Raw genomic sequence first — 22,732 nt, 5'->3', positions numbered from 1 at the left:
TCATTTGATGCAAATCCATGCAGCTCTTACCGAGAGAGTGTCTCTTCCACAACAAGTGGATTTCTAAACCCAGATCTTTTATATCTAAATGAATCTTTCTAAATGACCAAACCCTGAGTTTTAGAAGCAGTTTCTTTCTTCATGTTCACTTCATGACTTACACAATGAGCTCATGTTTCTTTGCAGGGTCTCTCTGAGTCGCCTCGCCGTGACAAAAACACCGTAGGGAGTCGGCCTGTCAGCTTACATATGATTAGCACGTACAACCCTCCATTAAAGCACGTATAGCGCTTTGAATGGTCAGAGAATGAAATCCTTTATTCTGAATGTGAGAGGTGATGTTTCTTGCGGGAGCTGGAGCAAAGTGTGTCCAGGTGTGGAGCGCATGAAACCGAGCACGACACAGAAAATAACCCAGCAGGTCTGCCAACGTCGCCTCTCTGAGGAGCCGCTGCACTTTATCACAGCGAACGTTTGTTTCACGACGGGTTCGATCAGATTCTGATGTTTGAATCTGATAATAAGCTTTTCCCTCTTCTCTTCTCTGTGCAGTAAAAACAAAAAGACAAAAACAAGTGAGACTTTTAGCTGAGAGAATTTCCTTTTTGCCTCTTTATTTTCTACAAAAACCCACAGGACCATGGCAGGAGACATCCATTCATACAACAGCAGGCTGAGGAAATTGGATGATGGAAATCTGAGAATCTGGAGGAGAAAAAAGAAAAACAATAAAATTGGAAACAAAAAGGCTGCTCATGCTGCATGGAGGAGGCGATGAGTTCTGTCACAGATGGAGAAGTTTTCAGAATTTCCCAGCTCTCCTGCATCCAGGAAATAGAAAAGGATCAAAGTGGAAGGAGGACGGCAGCAGAAAGACTATTTTCATTAAGTAACGCCGGCGCAGCGAGAGATGAAGCCACCATATGGCGAGGCAGTGCCGATAGGTTGCCACTGTGCAGAAGGCCTTGGACAGATATAGAGCGTTAATGGGACTCAGGTGCTGCTCGCCGCCTCATCAGGCCGCCTCTCACCTCTCCCCGCCTCCTGGCCACCCACCCCGCTCGGCCCTGTGTGCCACACACATCCATCTTTAAGGAACTTTGGTATTTTCTCCTTCACAGAGGATTTCTCAAATCTGTGAATTCTACGTCTTCATCTGAAGTTTTTCTCTTATTCCTGCAAAACAGACACAATGACACAACGTTTACTTTAAACATGATCACATGGCAAACAAGACCTGATACCATGGGTAGGGATGGGTACCTTTCACATTTCAAACAATACGGTGCAGATGTTTACGTGGTAATTAATACAAATTTGTTTAATAATGATAACGCAAAGTTTTTAACTTAACAAATTTATTATTCAATATAAAAAACTTGCGATGCTGCGTTCATGTCCAGCATGGAAAATTGCCAACTCTCACAGTCACAAGGATGTGTTTAGGTACCTAACAGGAGTGGGAGTAAAAAAATGATGTATACTTTTTGAAAATTCAAATTTAAGTCTATTCAAGTCTTTATTTGCATAAAATCCCCTGAACAAATCTTAGAAACTCACTCACATGTGATGTACATTTTTGGGGGAAAATATGGCTCCAGATATAGCCTGTAAACATCTTCATCACTCAACTTTTTCACATGGTCTGGTGTTAAAAAATCAAACTAAAATTTGCAAAAATCTGAAAAATCAAGAATCGCAATTTAATCGAATCAACGCCTCTGATGATAGTACAGTTCAAAGTTGTGTAGTGGCTTAAATAGCCGTTGGCCTCTTGAAGAATCAGTAACGTGCATGTTGAAGGCCGGCCTTGACAAGAAATAACTTGAGGAAATTTGAGATCATTGAACCTAAGCTCATAGGTCAGGACTGCTGTGTAAAAAGAAAGTTAAAAAAGGAAAACTAAAAGATTTGACAGAAGAATCTAATGTCCCTTGAGGGCACTTTGGTTTACAACAGAAGTTTAAAGATACATTTTTACAACCCTGACTCAGCTCAGTACAAGCAGTCACACAGATACAGCCCATAATGCCTGAATCAACATATTCACACAGCTATCCTTTACCTTTGCCTGCCCACTCAGAAAAAGGAAACTATCATATACCTTCCAAAACATGCATCCAAAGACACAAGTGTCTGTTGGCCACACTCTTGTTGGCCAAAGGAGGACGGCCAATCTACATCTGGTACAAAAGGGACGCCTTACTTTAATGCAGGGGTTGCCTTTGGGTGTGTGGCTCTTCCGTCCATTCATAAAAATATATATGAATACAGTGTTATGAATAGTGGTGTGCCGATCAATCTAAAATGTTGATAAATTTATGCTAACGTTGGAATCAGTATTGATCAATACTTGGGTGATGAGAATGATACTTAAGTTTCAATTTCTTTTCTCTTCATGTGCTCCTCTCAATCACTCACACTCTCGTAGCTATCTTTATAGATAGATAGATAAATAGATAGATAGATAGATAGATAGATAGATAGATAGATAGATAGATAGATAGATAGATAGATAGATAGATAGACGGATAGACAGATAGATAGATAGATAGATAGATAGATAGATAGATAGATAGATAGATAGACAGATAGATAGACAGATAGATAGATAGATAGATAGATAGATAGATAGATAGATAGATAGATAGATAGATAGATGGATAGACAGACAGATAAATGAAACTTTTTCTCTTCGGCAGAAAAAACAGAAATTTGTCTTTGACGCGGCTCCAAGAAAAATTCTAAGCACACTGAAAAACAAGAAATCTGGGTTAGGGTTGAACTGGAAATGTAATGATTTTCATTTTAAGTCATTTCGTTTCTGTGTGAGAGGAATTGCGTTTGTAGGCCCACGTGTGTGATGTGGCTCTGTGTAGTACCCCAGTAATTTTTTTATCTCTCTTGGTCTCTGACTGGTTGGCGTCACCTGCACTAGGGTATATAAGAGGGTGGTGCCCCACCCTTGGTAGACAGTTGATTTCCTGCAGACCGCTCTACTCACTTTGTTCAGATTTTCTTGCTTTGAATAAAGTTTTGGACTCAATCTGGCAGAACTCTCCTTTGTTTTTGGACTCCACGTCTTCTTTTTGCTCCATCAAGTTAGCACCAAGGCTTTAGACAACCAAGTTAGAATCCAGACCCCACCTGCAGGAGGCACCAGGCCCCGATCCACCCTCAGGGAAAAGATACAACACCCATAAAACCGTAAAAGAATCAGGAGAAAGAATATCGTCCTGGCTCTAGTACCTTAACGCGGTACTGTTTGTTTTTACGGTACCACAGACAGAATTCAGTCCGTACCCAGAGAACGATCCCATGAGAAACACACACCACCGCAGCTCTTTATCAGTGTGAGAGTGATCTGTTGATGTTTTGCTGCATTGTTGTACGTCAACACTGATTGACACCATCTTGAACGCTCTCCATGCTAACAAAAGATCCCTGCAAACCCAATGAATATTTGAAATCACAGCTTGAATCGACTGCAGCTCCACCACAGTAACAAGAACAATCCCTGCGCCTCCCCGCGCCTCGCATAAGAAGGAGGACAGGTTCTTCCTCCGCATTCATCAACCCCCCGCCGCTCCGCACTCAGGGAGGATGTTAGATGCTTTGCCAAAAAGTGTTGCGTTGGTCTCCCGCTGGTAAAAATGACAACTCCCCCAATAGGTGAAGTTTTGCACCTTCCAGGAATGAGACGAGTCAACCGTAACAGCCAGCCAGAGCTCAGCGGGAGCCCGCAGACAGCTCGGCCGAGGAAAAACAGAACCCAACACAGCGCCTCTGGTCGTACAAGCGGCTCTCCATACAGTGCTGACGTGGACCCGAGGGGCGCTCGCTGCACAGCCATGTCAAGTTCTGCCTTCAGCATCCTTTAGAAAGATTAATGAGTAAGCACAGGCCAGGAGACTGAAACACTCCCCTGACTCCTCCACAGCTTCATAAAACAGCCCAGAGGGAGAGTCCAAGTCATTACTAAACGGGGAATTTGACTTCACGCTCCTGGATTTGATATATTTCCTCTTAATTTAATCACAGCAGCCAAACACACTTCCTTTAATATGGAAAAAAGCGTTTGCATATTTTAAACTTAAGGGAGAGGAATGGTTTATCTCATTAGCTTTAAATTTGGGGGATGTTCCTGCAAACGAGGCTCTTTAACATTTGCTCTGCCGTACTTCAGACGATACGCGCAGCAAAATAAGATGTCACACAATTAGCCCCTCCGCCATCTGTCTTCTGGCCTGTCTTCGTTCCCGGTTGGAGTTTCTCATTTTTCGATCCAGGAGGAAGCAGATCGGCGCCACGGTTCCCCCGGGAGAGCGCTCCCCACCTGTCCCATGACAGGTTCATTAAACAGAGAGGAAAAACAAAACGGGGCAATTAAAACTTCGACTCCACATCTCTGCTCTTTGCACGGAGGATTTAAACCGACCACTCCTTCAGCGTGCAGCTCTCATCTGGTGTGTCCTCTCCTCTGAAACGAGCACGTTTCAATCTGTGTCTCGTAAATAAAAAAAAAAAAAAAAAAAAGAAAGAAAGAACACCCTCGAGCTTTTCTCTCAGCGTAAACCGCTGCAGCCGTGTCAACTCAAGTCAAGCTTGTGGCTCATCGCCTGAAATCACAGACATTGTCTCAGCAGAGAAACACCCCTGCAGTGTGGTGATGGCTTTGGGCTTCAAAGACACGGACATGATGGAATCACAGCAGCTCCATCTCTGGCTTGTAAAAGCTCTGATGCATGAAGTCCTTTTTCTCTGTCCTGAAATCTAAACGGGGGGCAAAGATGTCGCTGCAGCAGCCGATTCTGACTCAATTTTGGTGCCGTTTACGGACAAAAAGGTCAAATCTTAGTAAAGTTAGCAACATTTAGCAGATCAGAATTGGTGGAAATGATTTTCAGGTGTGTATAATTTGCAGTGTATCAAATACGTCTTTTCCCCACTGTATGCAAATAAAAATTTGATGCTTGTATCCCAGTTTTTACACACTGCACCTTTAACAGCTTCCCTTATTTTCACCTACAGACTCACAGAGACAGAGACAGACGCTCATACTCCACTACAGCTGACTGCAGATGACGCTTGTATAGGAAAGAATAAAGTCTGGGTCTTAAAGGGACTATATGGAGTTTACAAAGTTAATGTAAAGATTTTTTTACTCTGTACATGCTCCACCAACGCCCAGATGTGTACACAGAGCCCTGACTTATTAACTTTGACTCCCTCCATCAGCCTGTACCTACCCTTCGTTAACAAAGACACCGGCATCGAGCACAGCCCCAACTCCTGCTCAGACTCCAGGCAAACGAAACGAAAACTTTTATCTAGCGCGACAAAAAAGTCCAAAGTGGAATCTGATAGGCGAAGGCAAAGAACTAGAGTCAACATCAGAGCAGCGTTTGAGCAATGGATGAACGATCGCCTCTGAAGCCTGAAATGCCATGCCTGGCCGATAAGTGGCAGGTTAGCAAAATGTGAAAACCATAGAAGAAGAACGTTACGAACATGCCCAGTCAAAAACAGGAAGAAAAAACAGTCAATGGAGTAAGGACATGGCGAAAAAAAACAAATAAAATTGAGTCGCTTGTGTGGACGGGTGATTGAGGTGGACTTGTTACTTCATGAACATCAACAACAACAACATCGTCAACATTACATTCATTTGTAGAGCTGTAATGAGGTCAAAAAGTGCAAAGAACACAGAAATAGTGCGGTAAATGTCGCCTATCTTTCTTGTTGTTGGCGACCGTTGCTACTGTGACTTGTTGCTAGGCGCTTGACGTCACTGCATCAACACCAGCTCCGTTTAACACCGCTACACGGATTCACTCAACCGGATATTTTTTTATTTCTTCACTTTTTGATCCGTTTTTGTGGGTGAAATCGCCTCGTTCGTGTGGTTGAGAGGCCCAACCGGACAGAAAAATGTGTGTTTAGGAATATATCCATATACATCTGGTTCGGGCCTAAAATAAAGGACCCACCGTTAGCTCTGCTTTTGCTCGAAAGGTAAGAGCTATCTACAAATTTACCTAAAAATACTATGAAATGCTAGTAAACGTAGCGTGCTACCCGCTATCGGGGCAGCATTGCAGCTACACTTTCACAACAGGTTGTTTACTATGTCAGTTGTTGTCAGGTTAGAAAATAGAATGAAATGCTACTAAATGTAGCATGCTAACCGCTATCAAGGCAGCATTGCTGGTACACTTTCACAACACGTTGTTTGCCACACGTCAGTTGTTGTTAGGTTAGCGATCGAGTGAGTGTTTTGCTTGTTAGAGTAATTTGAGAAAAAATATGTTGTTGTATTTTGATAGTCCTGTTGTGTACCAGGCTTTGGTTTTCAAAGTGTTGAAAAGCTAACATTCATGTATCTCTAAACTACTCCTTCACCAAAACCTTCATTCGTTTTTGAAAACGCTGGGAAATAATATAGACTCAAATATACTTTGTCCACACACATAGGTAACTTGCAAATATATTTTTTCTTACCTCAGTTGATGTCATGCCTGCAAACGCTACAGCTTTATGTTCCTGCTCGTACTTGCACGTGCGCCATGCATGAGCTGAACACAGAGGCTGCAGTTACGCCTTATGCCTGAGGTGGCAGTAAAAAAGTGGCAAACTCCATATAGTCCCTTTAATGTGTTCAGGTGAAGCTGAGATAGGGGAGCTCTAATTCTCATTGCACACATCATCCATGATCCACTGACCGCTCTGTTCAGAGTTGATTAGATGATTAATAATTTAGTCTTCGCATAGCAAGAAGGAGTTTCATAATCCAGCACAGCTCAGGATTACACTTTGATACCACTGGGCACAATCTGTCTCCGGATAAACTTCAAACCTTCATTTCAGGCACTGACCCTGTGAAAAACCTTCATTGATTTTTTTTCTTTTCAACATTGTCAGCATGAAAGGACTCTAAATGATCTGGATCCGGTCAAAAGAAGCCGTCCTTGTTTACACCGAGTAGAAATTGAGAACATCAAAACAAAAAATTAAAGCTGCAAGCAGCGTTGGTCGGATCCTCACACTGTCAAGGTTTAATCCTTTTATAATGTGTGTGTGTGTGTGTGTGTCAGACATTCCATTTTCCCTCCTTCAGTGAGTCACATGACCAGCTTCATGGAACTTTCAGTCAGTGTGACATCATCACCAACTGCTGCCCTCTCAGGAATGAAACCAACTTAAGTTCTGAAATGTCTCCTCATAGCTGCCACAATTTTGACCAAATCTCTGTAAAAAGTTGAGTTTTTTGTTGTAAATTTCACCAGAAATCCATCCATGTCATTTTTAAAGCTGTACCACTTTTACTTTTTTGCATAGAGGCCTAACTGCCAAAGCTTGTTTGGGGCTGAATCCTCCTCTCCCATTCATTCTAATAGGGGGAGCTGAAAGGGCTTCTTTGGGGTTCACCGACTTTGAGGGCTCGTCATTCAAAAACAGTTGGAGAAATAACAAATTCATGCACAGCTTTTGTAAATCAGGGTCCACTCTGTCATCTGAGTGAATTTCAAGCCGATACCATTTATGGCCAAGGAGGAGATAACTTTTGTTTCAGGCCCTCAATTGTGTGATGATTTTATTTTGAAGGGCAAATTGCTGGCTTCCTGTTTGAGATAGGTCAGGGGTGTCAGTGTATGAATTGTGCATCTTAAAGAGACAAACATTTTGATGTTGGTTTGATCTCTCTATGACATTCCTACTGCCATTGAGACCCGTTTGAGTGTGCCTAGGTGGCGCTAGAGAGCACATTTTAGTACATTGGGGTCAATTTTCGTATTGTATCAAATTTTTGGCCAAATCTGGTGTGTGTGTGTGTTGACTTTGAGTTTTTGAGCATGATAAGGGGGTCAAATTATGGTATCAGGATCCATCCACTGTGGACCCTTGGAGTGTTTACAGCACCTGATGAGTGTCTTCAAAGGAGAGCTGATGGTGATAATGAAGAATTATTATTCATAAGAAGTCCAGGCTTTGACGCTGTGTTTGTGTTTAAAAGGGTTTGATAAAGAGAGATGACACTATTGGGCATCATCTTTAATCAGCTTTGGCCCTCTGTGTTCGCCTTTCTAATGAAGAGATGGTTTATCAGCGCTGGAAAAAGCTCCTCGTCCTCTTTGTCTGCAGCGCATCCACTCAGAGCTGTCAGCGCACATCTGGCAGACACTTTTCTTGTTGCTTAAACCTTTGAAAATAACACTCTGCTAAATAACCTGAAGGAAACCTGCGCTCCGAGTCAGAAAGTTATCGGGAGGTTATCAGCGTTTAGTTCCCACCTGCATTCATCCTCCACTCTTGTTCATAAATGTCAGACTCAAATCTGGGGATGCAAAATGGTGCCCCAGAGTGCAACCGGTGCTGTGTTTTGTTCTCCGTCACCGCTGTTTTGTTTTTCCCTTGTCTCTTTAACCTTCCTCCCACATCCATCCCTCACCCTGTTTGCATTAATGTTCCTGACATTTTTCCGCAGGACTTTTTCAGCAACCTCTGAAAAAAAAACAGGAAAGATCAGGAGGAGATACAGCTCCATTGTTCAGCGGCGTGTGTCCTTTTGTGCGACGGTGCAAGAGAGGCACAAACAGAAACACCTGGAACTTTTTGGCAGGGCGGCGAGACGCATTGCAATATCACATCTGAGCAGGCAGGGATGTCTAAAATGTGTGCATCGTGTTTTTAAACTGTTTCCTGGGGAGCTCGGTTGTTTACGGGCAAATTTACCCGAGTCATTATGTCGAATTGCTTCGCCAAAACATCCACATCATAAACTGAAAATGGTACCCAGACAAAGAATTGATGTCGTCACCGCGTCCCGAGGTTTCAGATCCATTTATTTGTGAGGATGGTAAATTATCATCATAATAGTAGTCATTACTTGGTGCCAGTGAATGCCTGCTTGGCTTGGTCTGGTAACATTCAGGAGCAGGCTCAGGGAATAATGAATGTTGTCACACTGGCAATTCATTCTGGCAACTCCGATCAGCCCGGGGAATGAATGGCTCGATGGTAAAATGATATTATTTCTTTAATTTCCTCTCCATTTGAGATGTCCAGCATGTAAATATCAGGGAGGCTGTTTGTCTGTACGACTGTCAACCAAATCAAACTGGAAACACTCGTCTTTGTTTCGCATTCTGCTGCATGAGCCTTCGCCGCTCTGCATCTTAAAGAGGGATTCAATCATTAGGAACATTTCAAGTCCATGGGATGTACTTATCAATTTTACTTAATATTAATTTTAATAGCAAAAAATGCAAATCATGTGATGGGATTTGCAGTTTTTGTCCGATCTCTCAAATGTAGGAAAACGTGTTTATTATGTTCAACATTATTTGAAATAATTCACTTTGTGTGTCTGCGAAATCTGCATCAACTGTGTTACCCTTTGAAAAAAAAATCTATAAATCAGCAATGGTCACATGATCAGCTGTGGTCCCATCCTTTTTGGTGTGAACCTTGAAGAAAGTGTGTCATGTTTCAGCTCCTCCTCATCAATATTTCATCAGAATGATTGTCTGTACATGGGGCGCATTAACTGTTCATCAACTGTGTTACCAACATGTTCTGCTCTTCTTACTATAGATGTTATAAAGAGCAAACTGAAAAAAAGGAGCAGAAATATGAGCTGATGGAGGTCAGGTGGTGCCATGTTGGTTATCTAGATCAGGGGTCTGCAACCTTTACTTTCATAGGAGCCATTTTTCCTCAGCTCACCTGGATCAACATCATTCTGGAGCCACAAAATCTACTTTATCTTCACAATGAAGACTTTAAAGTGTATACAATTCTAGTGAATAATTATCAAAACAAGAAGTTTCTTTTAATTTACAAAGAAGAGGAAATTTGCAAAAAAAAAAAAAAGAAAGAAAATTAAAATCAAAAATTTAAAAAATCCTTCAAAAAAATAAGAAAATTAAACAAAAAAATCCTTTGAAAAAATAAAAAAATATAAAAATATTTGCCAAAAATACAAAAAATTGCAAAATTATACTAGAAAAAAATTCAAGAACTTTTTTGTTTGAGTAAATATGACATTTTTTTTAAAACATTTGTGATCGTAAATTTTAACAAAAAATAAAAAAGTCCACAGTTAGCACAAGGGCCGAAAAAATGGAGAACAGTCGACTGTGTTAGCATCGCTAAATGCAGTTGTTACTGGGATTTCTGAGCCATAATTCTTTTAAAGTTTGCAAAAAGTAAAAATAAAAAATAAAAATACTAAAAAAGTACAGTGTCAAAAAAAAACCAAAAATGAGCGAAAAACAATGAAAAATATTTGCAAAAATTAAAAAATATTGCAAAATTATACAAGAAATTTTTTTTGAAGATTTTTAAAAAATTTAAGAACTTTTATTATTTAGAAATTTGACATTTTTTACATTTGTGATCTTGAAATTTTAACTAAAAAAATAAAAAAAAGTCTGCATGTAGTAACATATAGCTGTTACAGGGATTTTTGAGCCATAATTCTTTTAAATTTTGTCCAAACTGTGATATGAATGATAGGGGACATTTCTAGGGAGCGAAGTCTGACATAGAAATGTTGAATAACTCTAAATTCAGTATAATTTGGATTTATGCTGAAAAATAGTCACAACCTTTCTCCATAACAGACTCGACAAAATAATGCACCAATTACTTAAGCTGCTAATAAACGAAAAAAAAGCACAGATTTTTTTCACTTTTAGCTGAAATCTTTCCTTAATTACAGAATCACTCTGAAAACAAAGCCTCTGCTTCAGCTCTCTTCCTGCAGCCATACCTTCTGTTTCTGAGAGCACCTCACTGGATTTAATCCACCGTGATTAAAAACTATGCATGAGCTTTTTCTAATTTCATGTCTTCTGCAGCCCTCTGACACCAGAGCTAATAGCATCACACACACACACACACACACACACACAGGACACATATATCTAATAAGAAGTTGCTTCAGTGAACCCAATTTTATTCATAATAACCTGTAAAAAAATCCACCTCTCCTCCTAACTGTGTGTTTAATTCTCCGCTAATACGTGATTACGGCGACAGTAAGTAGCAGCTGATTATACCAATCTTCATCCTCATGATTTAATGATAAATTACTGCTCAAATTGCCTCAAACTGACAGGAAAACAGAGAGGGGGCTCAGTGGTGTTTGTGCTAATTCATCAGCTTATGATAAAATCCTGGATATCACTTGGAATTCACCATAAAACCCACAAAAAGCAGCTAACAGATTTGTTTTCCAAATTCAAACAGCGATGATTCGAGCGTTCCAGCATCCGATCTGAAAGTGAAATGTGCAGCTCACAGACGGTTTTTCTCTCTTAATTCACTAATATTTACATCTGAACCTGCAGCTGGCCGGAGAAGAATGAATTAACCTGTGAATGAATCATCATTCAGCCGCAGCCCGAGCGCGGAGCCACAGAGGAATTTACATAAATCACACAGTAATTCTGCAGTGATTTAAATCCAAATAGCAAAGGGCTGAATAATCAACAAGTAATGAGAAGTAAAATTGGTCGTCTGCGCGTATCTTTCAGGATCAGCTCCATCAACAGGCATGGCCGCTCCTCATTCACTGCAAACAATCATCTGTAGAGGTCAGCTCTCCTCCTCGCCGTTAATTCTACCAAGAGGTATGAATGTTTCACTTCATACTGTATTACTAATCACACCGGAGACACAAAGGCTAAATAGCCGCCATATTCATTTATTCATGTGAGCCCTCTCTCCCGTTCGCAGCCTTAAATGCAAATTGTGAGGAGATAAGGCTTCTAATTTTCATTTTGTCCAATGATCAGACTTCAGACGTCAATTTGGAGATCATCTGTTTCCATTATCAGTGATCCTGCCTCAGTAAATTGGGAGTTTTATGTAAGAAGTGCAGTTTTTCAGTAATTAAATGATGAATCAGTGGAAATGAACACACTCGGGTTGAAAAAGTCACAGAAATGAATTTCAAACATGCAGCAGAGTCGGGAAGTCTTCTTTAAAGTCTTTATACAGCTTTACCTGCAACATAAACCTGTTGCACCCCCCCCTTTCTACCTGTGCAGATGGTTCAGTCCACTAGCAGTAAACAGCAACATGAAGGAGCCATCAAAGGCTTTTAATTCCAGCAAGCAAATCAGAAAACAACATAAATATTAATCATTTGAAGGGAGAGCTGCTAACACAATCCTCTTAAAAGTCAGGATTTGCTAGCTTCAGTTTTTGGAATAATCGTCAGTAAATGCTGCTGTAGCTTTAGCAGCTTAGCTCGCTGATAAATGTAGAAAATTAAGCAGTTTGACGCCAAACATTTGAATAATTCAGCAGGAGGATCATGTCATCCTGAGTTTTTCTCCAGCATTTCCATCTTTTTATTTTAGCACCCAAACCTCGAAAAATATATTTATCTGAAAGCCTAAAATTAGATTTGAGACGACACAAAAACTGAACATTGACAGCTAACACTAAAAATGTAAGGCTGTAGTTTTCCATTTCCTGTCCTCGCTTCTTGTTACACATGACACGGAGAAATTTCACATATTTTTTTGCGTGATATGTGGCAAGACATATAATAATATAGAAATAATTGAAACAAAACAATCAATTTGCTCTGTCAGAAATTAATAGTTTTTTTGCTAATTTTTTGTATTTTATTTTTTCATTTTTTTGCAGTTGTGAAATTCATTTTTTTTTTAGATTGAGCAATTTCTTAATATATTGTCAATTTTTTTTTTTCAAATTTCATTATTTAATTTTAAACATTTTTTTCCAAATATGACACCTTAAAAAAATTGGATATTTCTTTTTTTTTGTGATTTAAAAAGTTTTTTTTTTTTCATTTTTGGGGGAATTTCAATATTTTTGCATTTTTCTGACTTTTAAACCTTTTTTTTTTTATTCAAAAATTTTTTGACAATTTTGCAATTTTTCAAAAATGCCTATTTTTCAAATTGCATAACTTCATTTTAAACATTTTTTCCAAATTTTTGCTATTTTTTCAAACTATAGACATATCATTTCTTTAAATTTTTGTGACTTTAAAAAAAGTTTTAAATTTTTCAAATTTTTTAAATTTCAGTGTTTTTGCAAATTCTTTAACTTTTAAAAAACGTTTTTTTTTTCAATTAAAAAATAAATCTTGCAACTTTTTGAAATTCTAAATTGTCTTTAATTTTTTGCAAATTTATCAAAAATAAAAAATAAAACAAAGACATTACATGTACAATATTATAAATAATAAAAAAAAACTTTCTGTTTGGTAGACTATTTACTAGATTTTAACTATGATTATAATTTCATTCACTCTATTGTTTTTATAGTGAAGATAAAGTAGATTTTGTGGCTCCTGAATGACTTTAATCCAGGTGAGCTGAGGAAAAACTAGCTCCTCTGAAATTAAAGGCTGCGGACCCTTGGTGTGTATGAACTGTAGAGAGGGAGGAGGGAGCAGTCAGACAGCATATGAGCATGGCATGACATTTTGAAAACAACCCTGAACATGACGTGTGTGTGTGCACGCACACAGCCTTTGTGTAAGCACAGCAGCCTCCTACAGCAGCTCTGATAGACTCAGCCTTTTATTTCATTACCAGAGGATCTGAGCAGAATCAAATCAGTACGAGCGAGCACAGAGACAAACAGAATAATAAAGCAAAATAAATGGTGCTTTCTAAAGTTCTCAGCACGGTGATAGAGGGAATATTAAAAAGAAAATCTGTCTACTGCGACTTAAAATGTTTCCCAGGAAATTGACATCCCTCCTCTGTCAGAGAGCAGAGCCAGACAACACTCGCAGGCTGCCAAGCTCCAGCATCATCCCACTTCCCATTAGTCATGCTGGATGTGACTCCTCTGTGTTAGGTTTTCCCTTCATAAGCTCAATGACAGAGTGATTACATATTTCTACATGGCTGGCAGTGCACATTATTAGCATAAGCAGCGCTGGTAAATGACTTTCTGTAAGACGGCAAACAGCAGACTGTCTGACAAACACTGAGGGGCAAACAATAACCAGAGACGACACAGCATCGGGCTCTTGAGGAATATCACTCTGGTGCTTTTCGCACACGTTTACATATTACTGCTTCATTGCTTCACTGCTGCTGCTGTGTTAAGTTTGCAAGGATGGAAAAATATGAACCCAGAGTGTGTGATGTGTGTGTGATGTGTGTGTGTGATGTGTGTGAGCCTGGAGCTGTGATGCTCACTGATGCCCCAACAGTGCCACCTTTTGATCAAAGGTAAAGTCACCTCCTCTTCACGCTCACTTGTTTAAAAAAGGAAACAGAGAGTGAGAGTTCAGACACATCTTTACATTCAGAGACACATCAGGATCCTCTTCCTGGCTTTCTGTACAGCTTAGCAAGAAAATACCTCTCAGCTGAATCCTTCCTGCTCGCATCTGGCTTTAGAGTCTGAACGTTTCCAAACACACGGGACAGTTTGTCCTGGAGTTTCTGAGTGAGGCTCCCGTCCCAGTATTTACAGAGCAGGGAGCCCCCCGGACTGAGAATCCTCTCAGCCAGGTCGACCAAAGTCAAACACATTGTGATGAGCTTCTCGTGGTCCATGTCTCGAAAGCCGCTGGCGTTGGGAGCCATGTCGCTGAGGATGACGTGAGCCCGGCCGTCAGGGAGCAGCTCCAGCAGCTTTGCGTGCGTGGCGGGGTCTGTGACATCATGACTAGACAGGAAGTGGGCACCATCCAGAGGCGGGATGTTGAGGAGATCTATGCCGATGACTGTACCTCGGGGTGACTCCGGATCTGTAACGAAATGAAGCGTCAGGGGAGATCTCTGTGGGATGTGGATGTGTTAACGTGTTACTTCCTTCATACCTGATGCATCACAGGCTGACATAGCAATGTGGTTACATAAGACAGACCCACAGGTGAGTGGCACAGATAGTGGGTGTTATTATACAGCGTCAGCTCAGGTGGTTTATAACATCCTTAGACTCTCACAGAGTAAAAATTGGATGAGTGTTCAAATGTCAAGTCAGGGACACTGGAAGTAGGATGATCCATTTTTATTAACTTAAACATTTTTAGGCCAATTTTATAAGTATTATGCTTTAAATTAGGGATGGGATAGGAAATGAAGAAATGAAGAAATGAAGTATTTGGATTTTTTGTGAAACAATTTTAAATCATGATGTGCAGGGAAAACAATAAAAATAAATTAAAAGTTTTGCAAAATAATCAATTAACTCTGTCAGAAATGTATATTTTTTTGCTTTTTTTTCATTTTTTTTTTTTTTTGGGGGGGGGCTTGATTTTTTTTTATTCAATGTTTGTTTAACTTATCCCTAATTTTTAAAAATTCATTTTTTTACAATTTTGCAAATTTAAAAAAACTATATATATTTTCATTCATTTTTTTTTATTTAGAAATTTTATTTTTTTATATTTTTTGTGATTAAAAAAAATGTTTCAAGTTTTTTTTCATGGGTAAGGATTTTTTTTTTATTTCAACAATTTTTCAATTCTTTAACGTTTAAAACATTTTTTTAATTTTTGAAATTTCAAATTTTTTCAACAATTTTGCAATTTTTAAAAAGATGTTTTTTTGCTCAAAAAGCAATTATTTTGTAATTACATTTAAATCCTTTATTTTAGTATTTGTTTATACACTGGATTGGGAAATAGTTGAATGCCAGATACCCTAAATAAATCCTAAAAACTGACTCACATGTGATGTGCATTTTTGGGGAAAACATGGCTCCTGATGTAGTCTTCAAATAATCATCATTGTCATTTAACTTTTTCACCTGGTCAAGTTTTAAAAAAGCAAACTCAAAATCTTAACTATCGAAAAATTGCAATTTTAATCAAATTGGTACTTCAAAAATCATAAAGGAATCAAATCAGAAGAAAAGTATGTCCCCCCAGCCCTACTTTTAATCGCACAAAAGTTAAAAAAAAAAACACATGTTTTTATATTTTAAAATCAGTTTAAAATTTTAAAGCCTTGGGTAATTAAAAAACCACTCCTGTCTTTGCAGTAGTTTTTTTTTTTTACAAACGAGGTCAACCAATATTTAATAAACAACAAGTTTAAGATGTTAATGCTTTTTTAATTACATGAACTTAAATAATGTGATAATTTAAAAAAGAATTTCTAAATATGTGTTTGTCTTTTTATTATGATATTTATTACATTATAAAAAAATACTAACAGATCAATTTACAAGTCATGTCTTTGTTTTTTCTATTTATTTATTTTTTAAGCATTGCTCTTTGGAGTCACTGTGGGTCATCAAAACCCTGCTCTGTCATTTTAAAAACCCTGATGGATCCCTGGGTACCACAGGCTCTAATGCTAACCTTGCTCTAATCACACCGTCCTGTGTGTGTTTCCGGTTTCCTGTCTCACCTGTCCCGGCAGAGTTGACCCTCTGAACAGCCACCTGGCTCCAGGCTCCAGGTGCAGCCCCACAGTCCACCACACTGAACCCGGGTTTCAGGATCTGGAACTTGTCGTCTATCTGCAGCAGTTTGTAGGCGCTCCTGCAGCGGAAGTTCTGATGGCGGGAAGCTTTAACATACGGGTCCCTGAGCTGCCTCTGGAGCCAGCGCTGCTCGGACGGACTCTTTAACTTCTTCATCAGACACGAAGAGGAGTGCAGAGTCCTCCTCTGGAGGTACAGGCTCCACATTGTTTGGACTACAAAGTCATGTGGACCGTGAGGTTAACTGCGCGTGCGCGAATTCACAACTCCTAATTGGTTCGAGACTGCGCTACCCGTATAAACGTCCCCTTTGTCCAAAATGTGTGTAAACAGTTCCGCCCTGGGAGTGCTGTTGAGTAGCCTACAGAAACAAAAAGGACTTTTTTTACTTTAAGAGTGAAAAATCATCATACATGTTAATCGTCACACCATTAAAGTCAGGATTTTAACGCTTTAGTCTGAGAACATACATAAGAAAATCATATTATATCATCTTAAAGCTTTTTTTTTATCCATCCATAGTCTGACATGTGAATCATCCTGTTTCATGTGTCATATAGTCCTAAATAAATAAAAAAAAAGAAAAAGAAGAAAAAAAAACACAAGAAAGCATTTATCATTAGTTTTATTGAAATAGTTCTCACCTACATTTTTTGAACCTGGAAACTTATATTATCATATAATTAATAATTTAAACTTTATAAAGTTTTACCTTTTCTTATAAATATATTTTTGAAAAAACTCACAAACCAAGGGGGTCCTGACACCAACTCAAAATGTTAAAAAAAATAACCACTGTAAATTTAAGCATTCTTAAAGATTTTTTTTTTTTAGGGCTTGTTTTGAGTTTTTTAATCGTATTGTTATTATTATTATCATTATTATTATTATTATTATTATTATTATTATTATTATTATTATTATTATTGTTATTGTTATTGTTATTATTATTGTTGTTATTATTATTATTATTATTATTATTTTATTCTTTTTAAATTATTATTATTATTATGTAGTTGTTGCTGCTGCTGTATCATTATCACTTTTATTATTTTATGTTTTTTATGTACAGTAAACATCCAATGCTTGAAAAACAATTCGTACAACATGTAACGTATCACATACATTTCTTTCTTTCTCTCTTACTTTCTTTCTTTCTTTCTTTCTTATATTCATTTATTTATCGATTTATTTATGGGTTTTTTTCCTACACTAAAGTGACTTAGTTTGGTAAGAGGACGTTGATTTATAGCTGCAGTTTCCAGTCGAGAACATTTCAATGTAGCACGTTGTATTTGATTTGTAAATCATGTGATTAGGGCTTTAGGCTCTCTTTACATGGTTGAGCAGACCCATCCGTGTTGATACGGATCTGCGCATCCTGTGACGTCGTATGTGGCGCTGCCTGCACGCGGGAGTCTCTCACACATGATACAGTAACTTGTGTTTATCCCAAAAACAGGTTTGTGGTTTTTCGTTGTTCCTTTTCAGAGCTTCAGGAAGCAGAACTTAAACAGATGAACTCCACCAGCAGCTCCTGTAGCTCTGAGCAGCTCTGTGCAGCTTTTACCTCTAGTTTCAGTATCGTCTGATGACCTTACGTTCCCTCGGACAGGTGACATGTTGAGTCCCAAGCTGCTGACCCTGGTGCTAGTGGTCCGGCCCGGCAGGGTGCTGCTCGGCATGAAGAAGAGGGGGTTCGGGGCCGGGAAGTGGAACGGGTTCGGGGGTAAAGTTCAGCCTGGAGAGACCATCGAGGATGCTGCGAGGAGGTAGATGAAGCCTGAGAGATTAAACCTGGAGAATCAGATCAAATCAGGGCAGAAATGTTCAGGAGACAAAAACACACCTCACAAACTTATCCAATCAGAGTTATCCTGAAAGTAGAAAAGATCCTCTATTAACTGATCGATGGCCCATCTCTAAATTATCAGCCGAGGTTCTGCCTTTAGGAATGCACTGATCCAACTTTTCTGGTACTGATACTGATACCTGGGCTTTGGGTATGGACTGATACCCATACCAAGCTGATACCAGTGTTTAATAAACACCTGCATGCCCCATTATGGGATCAGACTGGGAATGTTTTGGGTAAAAGGCAGAAAAACAGTACATGGAATTACAGAATTTAAAACTAATATTAAAATCTTTACCAGGAAAAAAAAGCTTCAAGTTTTACAGTTCTGGTAAGATAACTAACTTGTCAAAAAGACAAATCTAGAAAAAAATACAGATTTAAACTCAGTAAGGATAGATTCGTTTAACTGCCAAAATGCTGGTTCAATATTCATTTTAAAATTACATTTTTTTTTTTTTTTTTTTTTTTATACAATTTTACAAATTCTTGAAAATTTCGGTTCTTATTTTTTTCTTTTTTATTTTAAATTTTAAGATTTTTGGTGTTTTTTTCAAATTTCTGAATTTTTTGACAAATTGTAAATATTTCAATATTTGAGATTTTTGAAATTAGAAAAAAGGTTTGAATTTTTCAATTTTTTTATTTCAACATTTTAGCAAAGTTTTAAAATTTTTAAATGTTAAATTTTTAATTACATTTTTTAAATTTCAAAAATGCTATGAACTTACAAATTTTTAAAATTTCTAAATTGTTTTGAAATTTTTGCAAATTTATTAAAAAATAAAAAACCACGACACCACATGTACAATTTCATAAATAAATAAAAAAAAAACTCTGGTTTTGATCATTATTCATTAGATTTTAAATATGTATTGAATCTCATACATGATATCGTCTTTCCTGTGAAGATAAAGTAGATTTTGCGGCTCTGGAGTGACTTTAATCCAGGTGAGCTGAGGAAAAATGGCTCCTATGAAAGTAAAGGCTGCAGACTCCTGTTATGACACCATGCAGGCTTGCTACTGATGCATCCCTTTCTGCTTTATGTCACACCCTTGGTGTGGTGCAGAAGATGTTTTACTGAGGCCATCAGTCAGCAGCAGGAAGCCTGTTTAAAGCTAAAGGAAGGAAGCCAAGGAGGAAATCAGAGCTTTCCCAAAATATTTTTTCCAACAAGGAGAAAACAGACTTTTTGGAAGCTATGCAGTTTCAATACAAAAAACTAACAGTTTTTCTTCTTTAAATGAGTTATGAAAGCTGACTGTGTCATCAGGTGAGTCAGTCAGAAAGAAAAGATCTGAGTGAGTGACTTTATGTTTTTATAGAAACCCTGACGCGTCTCCTCTTTGCTTTTAGTGCTTATGTGAAGTGTGCCAGGAGTTTATAGTTAATGTACACACTATCAAATATTAATCTGATGTTTTCCCTTCCAGAGAGCTGCAAGAAGAAAGTGGCCTGACGGTGGACCATCTGAGGAAAATCGGGAACATTAAATTTGAGTTTGTTGGAGAGACGCAGCTTCTGGATGTCCACGTTTTCCGAGCCGATGATTATAACGGCGAGCCGACAGAATCAGAGGGTAGGTCTGGATCCAAACGGAATCAAAACAGGAAGTGATGGAGGGTAACTCCAGCTTAGCTTTCTTTCTAGGAAGTGTTTTTGTTGTTGATTCTTCCAGGAACAGGACTTCCTCTAAAAACATGACCCTTAATTTCCTCAACGTTAGACGACAATCACAGCCTATTAGTCCAGTTTGAGTACTCACATAGTCCACTCTGAGCTGATGGTTTGAAACAGTTTTCTTTGTTACTCGATGGATTCTTCACAGACACGTCTGTGAGCACTCAGAGTATAGAAATCTGTGACTGTTCTTTTAGTTACAGAGTTTAAAGACGGTTAATACACCGAGGGGAAGTGGAGGCAGAACCAATGCAGAGACCTGCAGACCTCTGCTTTCCAGAGAGTTTAGTGAAGTTTAGCAGTGAAGCTTAAAGACACGCAGCAAAGTGCTGGAGGAGTTAGAAATCAGAAGTTCAGAGTCTGAAGGTCAGGAGGAGTCAAACAGCCGAGAGCTGCAGTGATTTAAACATCAGGCCTGAGTGAAAGCAGAGGGTGCAGAGCTGCTGCAGAAGATGGTGATTTTTCTTGACTTAAAAAGTGACTTAAATGTGTTAATCATGACTCTTTTGTTTGTTTTCCAGAAATGAGACCTCAGTGGTTCGAATGTGACAAGATCCCGTTCAGCCAGATGTGGCCTGACGACATCATGTGGTTCCCTCTGATGCTCCAGAACAAGAAGTTCGTCGGGTACTTCAAGTTTCAGGGTCACGACGTGATCCTCAGCCACACGCTGGAGGAAGTGGAGGAAATCTGAGACACCGAGGTCATTCAGGAAAGAGACCAAACGAAGCGTTAGCGTTCTACATGTTCTGCTGTTTGGTTCGGTTGTTGGAGGAAACGGTTCGACTTGAAGGTTTTTAACACTAGTGTTTTGGATGTAGTGGCCTCTAGTGGTGAGGTTTCAGATGCAAAATTGTTTCCATTGATTTTCATTTTTAAATCAGGAGGAAACTCCACGGTGGTCCAAGATTTATGAAAATATGAAAGCCTGATGTAGAGCGAAACGGTTTGGCTCTTCTAGGAATGTTTACCTACTCATGTACGCTGCAAAAAATGAAATCTTATCAAGTGTTTTTGTCTTATTTTAAGTCAAAATGGTCTTATCATGCTTGATATGAGCCACATTCACCTGAACAGTCCAGAAAAATGTCTTGTTTCAGGTTGTTTAAAGTCAAAAAATTAGATTTGAGTTGCTGTAACACATAAATAAAAGATCTGTTGATGGAACGAGAAACTTTTTTCTCGTTCCATTGGTAGATTTTTTTACTTGTTACAGTAATTCAGACCTCATTTTTGTCTTTAAACAACTTGAAACAAGACATTTTTCTGGATTGATCAGGTGAATGTGGCTCATATCAAGCATGATAAGACCATTTTGGCTTAAAATAAGACAAAAACACTTGATAAGATTTCAGTTTTTTGCAGTGTATGCACTTTTCCCCTAAGACCAGGTTGGGTTTGAGGTCACGACTAAAGATAAAGATGTTACACGCTAAGATATCAAAAATAATGAGTTGTTTTCAAATAAAGTTTAAAAAGAAAAAAAATCAAAGCCAGATTACGCTGATAGAAACATCCATCCTGTGATTTTATTCTTCAGAAAACCTGATTTAACACATTTCAATATTTCTGTCATGAAATATGTACAGTATCTACAGACAAACACTTATTGGGTCTCACATTTTGTGCAATTCAACGTCATTCTCAAAGTTTCTGTCAGCAGAGTGTGGTCACTGGTTGCAGTGTTGGGGTTGCTTTGTCATAAAATAAATGTTGAACTTCCTGTAAAAAAAAAAAGAAAGTCTGCGTTCTTGCATCACTCAGCGTTCAGTTTGGTGTTTCTGAGATGAGATCAGGAGGCGACAAGTTGTTCTGGAAACTTCCAAAGCGCGAGCCTTGAAATTGTCCCTTTGAGGTTCTTGTAGTTGGAGGCAACGTGGTGACGACACGAGTGTGTAAAACTGTTTTCATGCTCTGAGAGGAGATAATCAAATAGTGTTTGGAGAATTCAGGAATATTTAAAGTTTCGTATTTAATCTACGTTAAGTCACAGTGATTTTCAAAATAAAAGTTCTGATTGTTGAGTTTTAGTCGTGTAGTAATCCCATTGGACGATCCTGCAGCTGTGTGAATCTCTACCATCTGTCTTTGGCAGTAAACAAATAGCTTATAGTGTTTTGTTGACATTACACAGCGTGTGCCAGAGGTTGTTTTCCTTTGAAGTTGCAAAAATCTGCCCTTTTTAGTATTGTTCACTTTGAGTACAGGAGTTTATAAAATAGCTTATAAAAAAAACTGCAAGTCTGAAGCAAAGAAGGCAAAAGTGTTGCTCCCCATCCGAGACAAACTGGATAAAAGTGACAGAAATAAAATAATGGTCCATACAAAAATGTAAAGCATGCTGCTACACATCCTTCGAAACTATCATATGTATCAAAAATACAGCGGTGTAAAATTATACAGCGAGGAAAAACAGAAACCTTCAGGAGTGGAGATTCAAAATAATCTCATCCTTAAACGATCCCTCACGATATGTCTCAGTTATCAAGGTGAACAGAATGGATTGAATAGGGATAGACAGATTATCAGCACCGATATCCAACATTTTGAAGCATATCAGCATTTTGAAGCATATCGGCATTTTGAAGCATATCGGCATCTGTCTTTCTTTTTAATCCAGCAGCTGATAAGAAGTTATATTTAAGACTGTGTTATTTGGGCTCCAAAACAGCAGCACTGTATACAGGCACTTCACTGCAAAAAAATTAAAATCTTATCAAGTGTTTTTGTCTTAATTTAAGTAAAAATTTGTCT

General features: G+C 38.5%; 2 protein-coding genes across 4 annotated transcripts in view; one reads left to right on the top strand and one right to left on the bottom strand.

The window, feature by feature from the left end:
- nudt1 (nudix (nucleoside diphosphate linked moiety X)-type motif 1) overlaps nucleotides 1–21,045 on the top strand; it is a 63,171-nt gene extending 42,126 nt beyond the window's left edge. Inside the window, exons 1-4 of one of the 2 annotated variants that reach the window (XM_074697064.1) lie at nucleotides 17,764–17,902; nucleotides 18,056–18,212; nucleotides 19,732–19,877; nucleotides 20,500–21,045. In XM_074697064.1, coding sequence (XP_074553165.1) covers nucleotides 18,061–18,212; nucleotides 19,732–19,877; nucleotides 20,500–20,672 — 471 coding nt within the window. In that variant the 5' untranslated portion in view covers nucleotides 17,764–17,902; nucleotides 18,056–18,060 and the 3' untranslated portion in view covers nucleotides 20,673–21,045. Of the gene's footprint in view, nucleotides 1–17,763; nucleotides 17,903–18,055; nucleotides 18,213–19,731; nucleotides 19,878–20,499 lie in introns of those variants that run through there. The other variant, XM_074697063.1, reaches the window with a different exon arrangement.
- On the bottom strand, nucleotides 648–16,704 carry mrm2 (mitochondrial rRNA methyltransferase 2). Of its 2 annotated transcripts, XM_074696750.1 has the most exons (3): nucleotides 16,365–16,704; nucleotides 14,365–14,755; nucleotides 648–1,176 (listed from the first exon to the last, which is right to left on the bottom strand). In XM_074696750.1, exons 1-3 carry the CDS (start codon nucleotides 16,645–16,647, stop codon nucleotides 1,116–1,118), a joined length of 735 nt encoding a protein of 244 aa, XP_074552851.1. In that variant the 5' UTR covers nucleotides 16,648–16,704; the 3' UTR covers nucleotides 648–1,115. The 2 variants fall into 2 exon arrangements, with proteins under 2 accessions (XP_074552851.1, XP_074552852.1); XM_074696751.1 differs by lacking the exon at nucleotides 648–1,176 and having other exon boundaries at nucleotides 13,315–14,755.
- Nucleotides 21,046–22,732: the final 1,687 nt, after the last annotated feature.

This window comes from Halichoeres trimaculatus, unplaced genomic scaffold (assembly GCF_033239565.1).
Source record: "Halichoeres trimaculatus isolate MK-OKI-2021-1 unplaced genomic scaffold, fHalTri1.1 fHalTri1_scaffold_20, whole genome shotgun sequence".
Classification (NCBI taxonomy): Eukaryota; Metazoa; Chordata; class Actinopteri; order Labriformes; family Labridae; genus Halichoeres; species Halichoeres trimaculatus.
The sequence above is the reverse complement of the archived record's forward strand: the minus strand, read 5'-3'. Positions and strand labels throughout refer to the sequence as shown.

Bases quoted from the DNA above. Each gene is read 5' to 3' on its own strand.
- mrm2 (XM_074696750.1), bottom strand. From the start codon at position 16,647: ATGTGGAGCCTGTACCTCCAGAGGAGGACTCTGCACTCCTCTTCGTGT. The intron at 14,756-16,364 runs GTGAGACAGGAA...ATTTCGTTACAG, and splicing joins GGTCAACTCTGCCGGGACAG to ATCCGGAGTCACCCCGAGGT. The intron at 1,177-14,364 runs GTATTTTCTTGC...TCTGTTTTGCAG, and splicing joins AGGAAGGATTCAGCTGAGAG to GAATAAGAGAAAAACTTCAG.